Source organism: Sinohyriopsis cumingii, chromosome 14 (genome assembly GCF_028554795.1).
Source record: "Sinohyriopsis cumingii isolate HCF-2022 chromosome 14, ASM2855479v2, whole genome shotgun sequence".
NCBI classification, from domain to species: Eukaryota; Metazoa; Mollusca; class Bivalvia; order Unionida; family Unionidae; genus Sinohyriopsis; species Sinohyriopsis cumingii.
This window is the reverse complement of record NC_142974.1, coordinates 26,744,728-26,758,628: the sequence shown is the minus strand read 5'-3', so window position 1 is coordinate 26,758,628 and position 13,901 is coordinate 26,744,728. Positions and strand designations below refer to the sequence as shown.

General features: G+C 35.2%; 1 protein-coding gene across 2 annotated transcripts in view; it reads right to left on the bottom strand.

The window, feature by feature from the left end:
- LOC149783472 (MAM and LDL-receptor class A domain-containing protein 2-like) overlaps window positions 1–13,901 on the bottom strand; it is a 131,478-nt gene that overhangs the window by 27,481 nt on the left and 90,096 nt on the right. For both annotated transcript variants that reach the window (XM_089931712.1, XM_089931713.1), the window contains 10 exons: window positions 13,551–13,704; window positions 12,981–13,141; window positions 12,061–12,141; window positions 6,517–6,861; window positions 5,451–5,597; window positions 4,969–5,111; window positions 3,519–3,726; window positions 3,040–3,156; window positions 1,893–2,243; window positions 625–783 (listed from right to left, as the gene is read on the bottom strand). In XM_089931712.1, the coding sequence (XP_089787838.1) occupies window positions 625–783; window positions 1,893–2,243; window positions 3,040–3,156; window positions 3,519–3,726; window positions 4,969–5,111; window positions 5,451–5,597; window positions 6,517–6,861; window positions 12,061–12,141; window positions 12,981–13,141; window positions 13,551–13,704 (1,866 nt within the window). The remainder of the gene's footprint in view (window positions 1–624; window positions 784–1,892; window positions 2,244–3,039; window positions 3,157–3,518; window positions 3,727–4,968; window positions 5,112–5,450; window positions 5,598–6,516; window positions 6,862–12,060; window positions 12,142–12,980; window positions 13,142–13,550; window positions 13,705–13,901) is intronic.

The following is a 13,901-nucleotide window of genomic DNA, read 5'->3' as shown; positions in this document are numbered from 1 at the left end:
TTCTAGTCATAAATACAATTTTTAGAAGTTAAAGGCTGTCGTCAGAAGCAAGATCAATAAAATTCATGTATATAGCACATTGCAAATGGATACGTTGAGCGTGCATGTGCTCGAAAGATTGCTGTGCAGTGTTATATTTATTTAACCCAGTACATGCGCAGATAGTAGAAGTACCTTAAGATTTTGATTTTGCAATGTGACATAATTTCCAGTTTTCTCATTTGATCAACATTTCTGAGTTAATCTTTACTGTTGAAAAGAGTAATACCCGTGCGCAATTAATTGGTCAGTGTTACTCCTCTGGCGTTCTCAGTGGTAAAAATAAAGTTCATCGTATGCATATATATATATATATATATATATATATATATATATATATATATATATATATATATATATATATATATATATATATATATATATATCAACGTCAAACAAGTTCAATTCAAGTCACCCTATATTCATATCATCTTCTGTAAAATATATATTATATTGTTTTAAGAGTTGCGGGAGGCATTTGTCCAAGAATTATGCAGGAACTATTCTGCATAAATGCTAAACATTTATTTATGAAAGACACACCATCATTACCAATATTATCGAAATGAATGTAAGAATATGTACCATATGGATCTCCATTTGCGTCGAACTGGGGACCTGTCCCGTTCGTCAAAGAAGGCCCAATTCGTCTTGTCCACTGATATTCAGAGCCATCGGTAAAATTGGACTGATATGCACAGGTAAAAGGACTGTCAAATTCACATACTTCTTGTTGAATTCCATCTAAAAGAATTTTGTAATTTTTTGATATGATATAAATATATTAAATTCTGGAATAAAGTGAGCATAAATATGTTTAAAAAACATGGAATCAGAGTAAATGGAAAATATATAAAAAATAACTTGTTTTCTAACGTACAAAAATATATCTGTAATAATAATAATAATAATAATAATAATAATGATAATAATATAGGCATATATATATATATATATATATATATATATATATAGAGAGAGAGAGAGAGAGAGAGAGAGAGAGAGAGAGAGAGAGAGAAAGAGGGGGGAGAAACTGTTATAATAATTCGATAGCGGCTGCTTTATCACGCCGATTTTATAGCATCATAAAATCAAAAGAAGACGATACCCTAAGCTAAGGGTGATGACACGGATTTTCTGATGCTCAAAAGATGTGACCTAACAGTGCAGATCGAATTACTGTGCTAATTTTATTTAAGAAATATTATTTTTCAAATAACATCTTTAAGTTCCGATGAGAAACTGAAAACGAAGATAACTGCTTAATATTTCAAAGTTTGTGACACTAAAATTCGTCTTAAATAACAGAGGTTTTGATCAACTAATATGTCCATGTATTCGTCAGTACGGTTTTCTATTTCGCGGAAATGAGAGTACAATTATAATTCATTGATGAACAAAAATGTATAGTGTATAACAAAGGATTATACAGTTCGCGTTTATGATGTACATTTTCAATGACACACGCTACTGAAATACGAGCGCAACTTGTGTTGCTGAGACTGAATATTCAATTGCACATTTTGTGGATCCTTTTATTTGTTAAACTGACAAGAAACTAAAATAAAACTACCAACTATAAGGGCGTACTACAGCTAAGCATGCAGATTTTTACAGTATTTATCAACGGCCAAATTTATGTATAGGTTCAGTACATCCGATTATAGCATGGAGACAGCAGTCGTACGTATGTAAAAGTTTAAGAACTGCTTGCTTATTTTGATACGTTTAGCATGCACAGATACTAGCTCATTCTGATTACCAATAAGTTTAATATTAGATAAACGTCTAAACTACAGTCCTATGGAGATTCTTTAAGTTGTTGCATAGATATTCAGGCTGTTAATGCTTACTAGTACAAGCTTTTTCAGATATGACAGTATTGTCTACAGCGATGAAATCATTTCCAATTTGACCGCGCATTGCGGAGAATATGATAGAAACGTTGTTATAATCCATGTACGCAAGTGGAATGTTAGCAAGGAACCATTCATCCCCTTGGTTGCCTGCCACATAGAAGCTTCTCTTTGTCTTTGTTCCCTTATCGTATGAAGCTGTCACTGTAAGGGTGCCGACATCGTCTCCGGCCATGTAGAATTCAAAGAGAGCACATTTAGTGTTTCTTGTTAGATCGAACGATGGAGTCTGCATAACAGCTATATCGCTCTCCACACTTGAATTGGACACCGTTTGCATATGATAACCTGCAAAAGTGTATGGCATGGATGCGAATTAGTCTCATAATAGGTGATAAAGGAACCAACGTCAAATAGTTTTGTTTGTTGAAAAATGGAATAGACATCCAACCAATGTTTGGAAAGGCACGTGTCAGAACTCAGCTGCAAAATGCACATAGTGTATCAGCTTTCAAGGATGTTTTACTATTGATATAAATATTAAAATTGATTGACATAAATATTGAAAATCTAGAAAGTTTATGTTGGGCTATCTGCATTGATTAATTTGGCACATTCATTATAAACTACGAATAATGAATCTGCTCGTGCAATGTATGCTGATGAAGGAATATTTCGTAGTCATAATTATGCATGCTGAAAAATAGTCTCAATTGTATGTTACTAGACTGCAATATTTTTCAGTGAAGAAACATCGTTGAACCTCTTTAATTACATAATTTCATTTTAAACGAGGTTGAAACTTCCATTCGTAGCCATTTATAAATATATATATAATCACACATTAATGGATTAGCTACATTTAAAACTGCTATTTTAGGTTAAAAAGTTAGAGGTTAAATTGGTAAAAAGATTGTTTTAGAGAAAATAATTTCACATGTGATATAAATTCAGTAAATGCTTTATAAAGCATAATTGTTATGAGGAACCATTTCTGTAATCATTTGAGTATTTGACCCTTTGCAGGAGGGGAACACGTGACAGTTAGGGCTGGGAAAAACAAAATCCCAAGCTTTAATAAGCAGGAGAAGCATGAACGCCCATCAAGTCACAGTAATATTGGATTGAAGATAATGTCATTTACCGTTAGAATGTCTTGTGGCATTCAAAATGTATGATGGGGTTAATTTCCAGTAATACGCAGAAGGCCTAATGGCATATCCACAGCTGTTTGGCTCTTCAAATCCACAAGAAACAGGGTCTGTAACATATGAGTTGTATACAGAATACAAAATAACTTGCTATTGAATGGCTTTTAACTTGATACGTACTAGCAAATATTGAGAAACATGCATTACAATTGGGACATTTTAGAAAATGCATTTTGTTACATATGATTTTATTTTATTGCATATGGACGTAGCTTTAAGATAATTCCATGTTCATAACTTATAGACTATGATGATATGTTTCGTTGTTTGTTTGTATTAACTGATGTAAATGTCGCAAACACAAAAAGTCTTACAACAAGGTACATAATTTCTAGAGACAATATTAAATCACAAACAATAATGTAAGCAATGAATACGAAAATGAAAGAAGATATGAAGTGTTTAATCTTACGTGGGCAAGGTGTTGTTGTTACTGTAATATCGTCAATGGCGATGTCTCCTTGTGTGCCGTTACCCTTTACTGCCTTAAATTGTATTTCATACCTCCCGGACACTGATATATTTAGGGCTGTGCAGGCCAGATACCAACGCGGTCCATAATTTCCCCTTAACGTTTGACAAATCGTCTCTTCATTAGATTCATTCATTTTCAAGAAAACCTAAAATTAGAACAATGGGTTGCTTTATATTCGTTCAAGGATTTAAAATGATCCTATTACAACTGTCAGAATGCACGTAAACTAATGAAAAATATTTCAGCGTAATAAAGAATTCCTAAAATAAATGATAATTATGAGAAACACAAATAAGCTATCTCAACGATCAATTAATTAAAAAATGTGGTCGCGAAACATGAAGAATCGGTTACTGAAGCATACTTCTAGAATAAATACATAGTTTAAAATCAAATTGATTGCATCCAGAACAGACAAAATTCTTTTGATGCAAAAAGATAAGAACAGTAATGTTTTGGTAGATGTGATTCAATATTTTAGAGGGACCAATACAAATTGAGTAAACTCTGTTACAACAATCAACTACAATGTTTTAGTTTCAATTTGTGGTATAATCATTACCATTCGGTAGATATGTGCTATTTATCTTTTCAGTTCAAGCAAAGTCTGCATTATGACGTTAGTAGCTGTAAATCGCTTTTGTAATGAAGCTCTGTAAATACATGTTGCCATTTCAGTGGTTTGCGAAGAATAAAAATATTACTTTCTTTTGCATTACCACTCATACAGAACATACTATCACTCGAATGATACAGCACTTGTCATATGTGAATTCTCCAGAATAGAACGTCTTTTGAAAAGGTAGAAAATTATTTCAAATATCAACCTTTCAAACGACCGGTATGATGAACTGGAACTTAACATATGCAATATATTTGTCAAAATGAGCAGTTGCAATCAATAGGCTAATTCATTTTCTTCTAATTCTGGAAGCGCAACTTGATGCCTTAGACCCTGCAAGTGAACTGTGACAAAATGCTTTGCTTAAGAATTGTATAATTTTTCACATTTCGGTTTACATCAACACATTTTTTCTGAGATATAAATAGATACTACTAATATATCTTATTCATATTAAAACCGGATACAGGAGGTCGTGGGTTTGCTCCCCGGTCCAGCCATACCAAAGACTTACACAAATGATACTAACAGCTGCCTCGCTTAGCGATCAGCATTAAAAGGTTAATGTTTGGACTGGTCCGCTTTGTTTCAGGATAATGTGACTGGGTGGGATATCATGCTACATATCTGCGGCATAATGCCCCAGTGCTAGGCATCACTATAAACTGTCACACGGCAGACATCGTAGTGATATGACTGAAAAATTGTTCAAGCTACGTTAAAAATCCAAATCACACACACACAAATCATTCGAAACCAGCATACCTCCAGAGAGCCTACGTTTGGTCCATTCATATAGTAATAGAATCTAAGGAACATTGCGTGGGTTGCCTTGAAATCAGAATAAGTGTAAAACGAAGCCGAATCGCCCATAGCACCAGAACTTGCATCAGCAAGCATATAGTGTCCTAGAATATACAGAAGTACAAAATGAATTGTTATAAGACGAATTAAACATCATTTACTGCAAGTAGTACAGGTTAATGAGAGATTTCCGAAAATGTCACATATAATGCAACAGACGGTAATAATAATTATTGAACATCAAACATAAATATTGTCTTTTTAAAACATCTAACCTTCAAATGGATTATAATATGTAATGGAAGTAAATTTCGTTTAAAAAATAAGGAAGACTCGACCTTTCAAAAGCATGTGGTTATCTAAGATTGCTTCTTTCCCTAGCCTTGAAAGGTAAATGTAGAATTTAAATGTTCACCAAAAATTGTGTAAGTTTTGGTATTCACCAGTACTGTTCTTGAAAGTGTAATCCGCACTCGGCCCCGTGAATGGCGAAAATCCTGTACCAGTGAACAGCTTAAACCTGTAGCTATTATGATCGCTGCATCCAATGGTAAAGTTACACGAGCTTAAACTTTCGAACGTACACATTTCTGTCAAAATAAAAGCAACAGAAGTAATTGCTAGAAACACACACACACACAAACATATGTATGTATATATATATATATATATATATATATATATATATATATAATATATATATATATATATATATAAAGATATATATATATATATATATATATATATATATATATATATATATATATATATATATAGTAGCACATATTTAAGGCTGTTGGGATAATTAAATGTCATACATCTTGTGCAATTAGTTTCAAAATTGTCTAATTTAGATTTGTTTGGATCTTTTGTATCTAATCCCGGCATTACATTTCGGAATTATGATATTTAATTTGAGAAGAAACAAAAAACAATTGCCGGCATTTTGGGTTTAGAAATTTAGAGGGCACTTGTAATAGGATACTATCAATTGTTTTCTTCGAACGTGTATCTATGCATCAAATACTACCTTTGTGAAATACATGACTTAATGAAGAATAGCCGAATGTATTTAGCATCCTGGTATTACAATAGATCAACATCATAAATACTTATGTGGTTTTTTTTTATTTCAATATAAATATATGTTAATACAAAATGCCTCTTCTGGATAATGATATATAAAGGAATTTATTGGAGTGCTCAAGTGAAGTAATATTTTACGCAATGTATTGAACAATTTGTATGCTTTGAGTATCCATGACCAATAGCTTCAACGTGAAATTTGCTTTTATTCAGGTTCATGCAGTTCTCCGAAAAAGAGGAATTACAACCATATATTTCCTCACAGATAGCTAAACATTTTCAGCTGTGAACCTTACTTAATATCTAGATTTCTAGTGTGTCGTACCTTCATAATATAGGATTTTACATGTTTTAAAATAAGATTTGACAGATTGGGATAAGAAAATGTATCTGAAAATGGAGTCAACCTTTTAGATATCTTACCCTTCGTACATGCTGTCTGCTGCACGAGAACATCAAGAAGTTTGATGTTCATATTATTCCCATCAAGTGATTGGCCCTTGGTTACATAGAATACAAGTTGCAGTTTCTGATCTTCATGACTAAGGAGGTCTACACATTCACTAAAAATTCCATCATATTCTGCTCCTATAGAGAATAGATTATCCTCTCCAACATTATATTCCATGGTTAGACCGAAAGTTACTTTTGCCGCTCGATGAACCTCATATGTGAAAGAAATGCCTCCGGCGTAAGGAAGAGTGAATTTAGGTGATCTCATGAAAATTGTTTTCCCTTCTTTAGCGTCTGAAGATAGAGTCATCCCACCTGTTTAGAATTTGCAAATTGAAAATCAAACTGATTAGTTTTATACATACTATAGTCAATCATATTTAGCAACAATGTGGATGTGCAGCAGAAAGTATTAATGTATTCAAGATGGTGATGTCAACAGACGAACATGGATATAGCCTGCATTTATGTTTGGCTACCATCTGCTTAGAAATTTTGTATACTGAAATTTTTTATCTATGCATTGAGATATACCACAGTACTTGGAGACAAAGGGTCTACTTAAGACATACTCGTCTTAGCGCGTTGTTTAGTATCTAAATAAACAAAGGAGTGAAAATGAGAAAGATGTCCAAGTTTCCATACGCGACCTAACTCTGCCAGGATATTTGATGCAAGTGACTCACGCGCCATTCAGAACACAGCACAACTCAATCTAACGTATGGAAATTAAGACAAAATAATGACGTACTTGACCTGTCGTCAAGTGAAGCGTTTTCGCATCTATTTCGAAGGTGACAATTCAACAGATACGATACCTTAAAACGCTTACTACAAAGATGACGACCTTCGTATATACGCGCATTGTAACACCAAGGAATGTATGCCTTGATATATATGAACACCAATTACATGGTGGAAATAATATCTAGATCCACAGTACAAGAATACAAATATTTAGTGGAGGCTACTTTGAAACTCTAGAACGTTTCAAGTGCAATATAACTGTGATTCAGATATCTGCTAGATGTATAGAAATCAGCAAAAATGTGAGAAACCAGAGTTCGTGAACCTGGACGTTTATCTAGGGAATGTGAGTGGTGCCAACTAGTCCTGCACGGCACGGCACGTTTGATTTATGCTAGCATTTCTTGTAGATAATATTACATAAAATTAGAACACCATATACTAAAACAGAAAGATAGACAAGAAACGAAACGTATGAATAGATCTGCTTACATGCACTGTTGAAAAGTTAAAAATCGTCGACGAAGCCTTTCAGCATTAGGTTTTAGCTTACATGCTCAGATTTATTACTTATAAATTATTAATTAAACTATTAGATATTACACCTTCAAAACAGAGTGAATAGTCTCCTGTCATCTATCAAGCCAAGACCACATAGATTTCACAACATATATTATAAATAAAACATCATATATGGGGTATATAAAGTAATAAGTAGGAAGATGTAAATTGGTAGATATTAGATTATGGATAAAGATAAACTAAAAAACAAAAACATTATGAAAGGTATTTTTCATGAAGACTTTTATGGCCAGAGCGCAATCAGCTACGTGTAGAACTGAAACTTTCCTGTTGAAATAATGTTTGCCCATGTTGCTGTTAATGCATTTCATTCCTAAGTCTCTAAACGTTTATTTTAATTTCGTGATAACGGATGATACATACATACACACACACACATATATATATATATATATATATATATATATATATATATATATATATATATATATATATATATATAGACAATTGTATTCATGTTACTCTTTTCTATAATTTGAATATATGAATTAAATATCAGAATTAAAAGGCATTGATGTTGTCCCTTGTTGATATAATTTTATCATTATATTCTAAAAGTGATTAAATTCCTGTCCTTCAATATGGACATAGTTTTCATGGCTACAAGCTCTCAAATATTTAATCATTTGACTGAATTTACGGTGGGATTTTGTCTTTTATTTGTGTTATATTTGTATTAATTTTTATTATTATTTACTTTTTATTGATTTTTATTATGTAATCATCACATCTTTGGAAAAAAATCATTATATAATCCCAGCAGACTTTGACAATTTTATATATCGAATAAACCCTTATATATACTTTTTCATTGCTATACATGGGGTAAGATGAGGTACTGAAGGTCTATTGTTCACAAGACATAGCCATGATTTTGATACTGATATTTTTCTAGACCTTTGTATGATGACAGTATACGATCAATTTACAATCCAATACTACGATAATTATCTGCTAATAACAATGTAAGTTCTTTCTGCAAACAATTCACAGTATTTTGAATCTTAGATTTAACACGTTTGAAATAAACATAATATTTTAGATGAAATTCGTTCTGGATTTAATTCAACATGGCATGCTGAGCTTTGGGTAGTACAATAATTAGGTCTATCGATCTCACACACCTATTATTTATAATGTTTTTGAAACTAAAGCCACCCTCAACCCTATCCTGCGATTTGTTTATTCAAATGTATAGTCCAATCACCCACCAATCCTTTGTGTTTTTAAACACCAATATTATACCCTGCACAATACTGCAATAGTTTTCAACAAAACGTCTGACCCACTCACCCTCTTGTGATCCACAATGGAATAAACACACACCTCCAGGACTGTAAAAGGCATATGAACCTTTTCCAAGTAATATTATGCCTACAACACTCAACCGTTGCATTTGAATACTATACCATCTAAACTCTAATGTACCACACTTTTTCGTAAAACCGTGGAACGCCAGTTTTCAAATGTTTTATCGAAACCTCTGGTTACCAACTTTCAAAATACTCATTAAGACACCAAAATACAATTAAAAATAACACTATAACATACTACTGATAATTATAGCTTTTCTATCACGAATTAATAAGGCCGATGTGCCAGCGTTAGTCACCTAATTCCCTTTTTTCCTGTATATACGCTCAAGAAATTTTGACGAACAAAGTCTCTAACTGTAATAGACCCATAGATATTCAAATGAGCCAGATCCAACTTCAAAGCTACGACCTCATATTTCAGCTTCCATAGAATTCAGTCAGCTACCAGCCAAACAAAAGACAATATTTTGTATAGTCAATCCAAATATCTGCAGTGCTAGCACTGCTTAGCTAGTTTCGTTTTTCTCTTTCGTCATCTGATTAACATCTGTGTTTTCTCTGGTTTGATTGCACAGTAGGTGTTTATGCTTGGACGATCCTTCTTTATGGCGTGGTGCAGCTTCTTCTGTATTATTCACACATTGCTGACCACGAGAGAATGGTCCGTGACGCAGTCGGCACTGTGGTAGCTGCGGGTGAGGAGGACACTGGCCAGTTCCACACGCCTTGTGATGACGAGTAGGCGGAAACCTGGGAAACTCCATGACACCTGGTGCATCTCCTTCCATTTGAGGTGATGGCCACACATTGGCTGTGGGAGCAGCACACCTCCAGAATTCGCTGACCATTCTCTTTGATATTAATCCTTCCGTGAGAGCCAAGAAAGGTGGACCAGGCCTTGTGGTCAGCTCCCGCTCTAGCATTGAAGTCTCCTAGTAGGTAGAGGCCTTCAATGTTAGGGATACTGGATATTGCCTGATCCAGAGCCTCAAGGAACGTGTCTTTATCCTTGTGGATGGAGCAGAGGGTTGGGGAGTACACGCTGTAGATGTTGTCTGGGCCTGAGTAAGTTGACAGGCGAAGGGCAAAGATTATCTCAGTACCTGGTGACGGTGGTTCAATGAAGGCGACTAGCGTGTTCTTTACAGCGAAGCTGACACGCTCCTGCCTAGGTTCATCCGAGGGCTTCCCTTGCCAACATAAGCTGTAGTTGGCTTTCCTGATAGTGCCGCTGTCAGCAGTCGGTTCTCCTGGAGGCAGGCAATGTTGACGTTCAGTCGGGAGAGTTATCTGTGAATGACGGCAGCCTTCTGTGCGTCGTTGATCTGCTGAAGGTCAGTGGTCAATCAATAACACATGGTGCTGATGTTCCAGCTTGCTAAACGAAGAGATGTAGTCTTCTTATCTCTTCTTTGAGTCTTGCCTGGTACGGAGTTGGTATATCCCACTTGTCGATATTGTTATCTAAGCTACACGCACCCCGTTAAGCAGGCAGATCATGGCAGGCAGATCCTTACTGACTGCGGGCTGCCCAGCTTGAGGCTGGTAGTAGCTGTTCCTTGAGAAATAACGATCTCTCCAACCGTCAGAAGCAAACCCTAGAGCCATGCTCTACGCCAACCGAGCTTTGATTTAGAACTGGTAAACTGCTACTTCCCGTGTTGTGTCGACGCCTTACGACGACGCTGTAGTATCCTCTAAAGTTGAGCTACGAAGCCTGGGAAGGGTGTTGTGGAGAATCAGATGTTGTCCATGCAGCAGATCTCCATTCGCCACAGTGCTGATGGACCCAACGACAAAAGCCGATACACCTTCGCACCATAGCGTCGCAGGAGTTTTCGGAATGACGTTGAAGTCAGTGTCAGACCGCCTTAGGGACTCCGTCAACAGATTTGCTCTCAGGGATTACCCCTTTAGCCTTTTCCGTGAGTGGGTATAGTCGCAAGGCAGCGGAGGTTTGGAATCGGAGTTTTCCTTCTCCTAGACGAGCTAACATCCAAGGTTTACTTCTCATGTTAGTGGAAAGATGGGCTGCCGGACTTCGAAGCTAAACCACTCGCAAAGACGTCTTTACAACTGACATTTACGTGACTGAAGCAACTGGACCACTGTAGTAGCCTAATGGTTAGAGCGTCCACCTCGGACGCTGAAAATCACACATTACACATTGTCACTGACAAAATATCCAATGGTCACTATAACCATGATGCATCTGGGTACCACATATAGTCTTAGAGTATTGACTGTAAAATGTTTGTTTTAATTAGAATAATTATATCATCTTGTACTCTAATTCAACGATGATACGTCAGTGGTGTCGAAATCTTAAATCGCTTTATACATTAGTTATTTGTTTATTAAAAAGAATAATGCAGATATTAGATAATGTGGCTGGTAGCATGTGACTGTTAGCTTGTTGTTGTGACAAATAATTGATGCGAAGATACTGCACCTTGTTACATACGCTGGTAGGAGCCTCTCGCGCTGATTGGCCTTGAATTTGTCGTACGAAATGCAAGCCAGGACCTAGTTGTTATTCATCGGGTATAAAAATCAAAGAGTGAACATATGCAAACATTGTAAGTATAGGTCAATGGTTAAGGGTCAAAAGTCATAAAACGAATATAATTATACCAGTGGTGTAAATACATGAAATAAGAATGCATATTTCGGCGTCTAAATGACATTTTCAAGCATGGACCATATATTTTTTATTTTTGGGCATCTACAAATAATATTTGCATCTGTTGTTAAACATTTGGACATAATTGATGCTGACATCGTCTACAAAACAATGTTCATACACGTTTCTGAATGCAATAAACAGTAATGATATATTTATGTCCTTTACTTATCAACGCAGTCTTACCTTTTAATGAATCTAGAATCCAGTAATCGCTAATATAGCCGCACGTAGAGTTCTCAAATACACAGTTCACCGATGCTGGACCTGTCAATTGAAGCAAACTATTCTGTTATTTTATTGCAAAGATAGGCAACATAGAAATGTATATAATGCAAACATGCTTTCATAAATATCGATCGAGATATTAAGGTATGCTATTTTTAGTTAGAATTTCAAACTGGATTGTAGGTTTTTGTAATATTAATTGTACTCAATCTTCCTTCGTTTCAATGAATTTTCTTTTTCTCTTTTTCATATTAGTTGTAACATGCGATTTTTGAAAGAAAGATAGATAGATAGATAGACTGATAAATAGATAGATGTTGTAATTTGTGACATCTGGAGCAGTTGTCTAGAACACGCGGCCCGCTAAGCCGCAGATGTGGCCCTCAAAAGGATTAACATCACACAGTGTCATGAGACATAAAAAGGTGTTGTGGCCCTTGGTCTATCGAAAATGCCCTCATGCGGCCCTCATGTTGATTTGAGTTTCAGACTCCTGATTTAGAGTAGTCCTTACATTCGCACGCACATTAAACATGTCGCGGGTTTGAACCCCGGCCGAGTCATGCCAAAGACTTATAATAATGGCCCTAGTAGCTGCTTTGCTTGGCGTTCAGCATTAAGACGTTAGTATTACGACTTTTCGGCCTGTTGTCAGTATAACGTGACTGAGTGGGACATAATGCTACAAGTGTGTGGCATGATGTCCCTGTGCTAGACTTCACTATAAACTGCTACACTGTAGACATTCTAGTGATCTGACATTAAATTGTTAAAGCTGTGTTAAAAATAATAAAGTACACACGCATTTCCTGTGGTGAGCTGCACTAGCAATGAATAAATAAGAAATATACAGTACAACGGAAAATATAAATACTTACTGCAACTGAGGCCCGAACTTTCATAATACCAATAGCAGTAGTCACCATGTCCAATGGTACAATTGTTGATATCCGTGTCATCTCGCTGGCAATAAATATCTGTCACCACGTGGTTGGGCCCATTTCCGTACAATGATCCATAAACTGCGTTTGCAGGTGAACTGAAAGACACATCTTTAAGCATATATCTAGAAACCAATTGATGTTTTTTTCGCCAGCAAATTTAAATGCATTTTCCATTTATGTCAATCTATATATTATTATTGATGGATGGTCAATGCATAAGTGAGTATGCAAAATTTTAATTTTGTTATGCAAACATTTATGTCATACGTAGCTTCGTTCAAGCTTTGCACGATGAATTAAATTGTCCAAATTAAATGTAAACTCAATATTATTAGATAGTACTAAAGTAACCAAAAAAGGTAGGTGTTACAAGATAATAAGATTACTTATGCAATAAAGTTATTCAGGAGAATTTCTCATTTGTTCCGTGAACTGCTACAATATTAACCATATTTAGATCTAATCCGTCATGTATTTACCAAAAAAGCAAGTTCATCTGTTTACCTGAAACCCAGAAAACTGCAAAGTAGTGAGGCAGCCTCAGGACTTATGTATCCACATATTGTGCCCCATACACCATTCACCTTTACCTCTACTCGACCATTGTATTCTTTGGTTCCCCCAACTAGCCGAATATCTTCTATTTTGCTGTTGTTTTCTGCAAGATTTGTTGATGACAAGAGAATAAATAACTAACTAGTTGTACGAAAAACATACATCTATGGAAGTGATAGTTGATATGAAATAATCGATAAATAGGACAAACGAATGACACAAGCCTATTTTACAGTCATGCAACAGTACATTATCAAACTAAACATTTAATATGTATGCCATATTATATTGTTCCAGTCT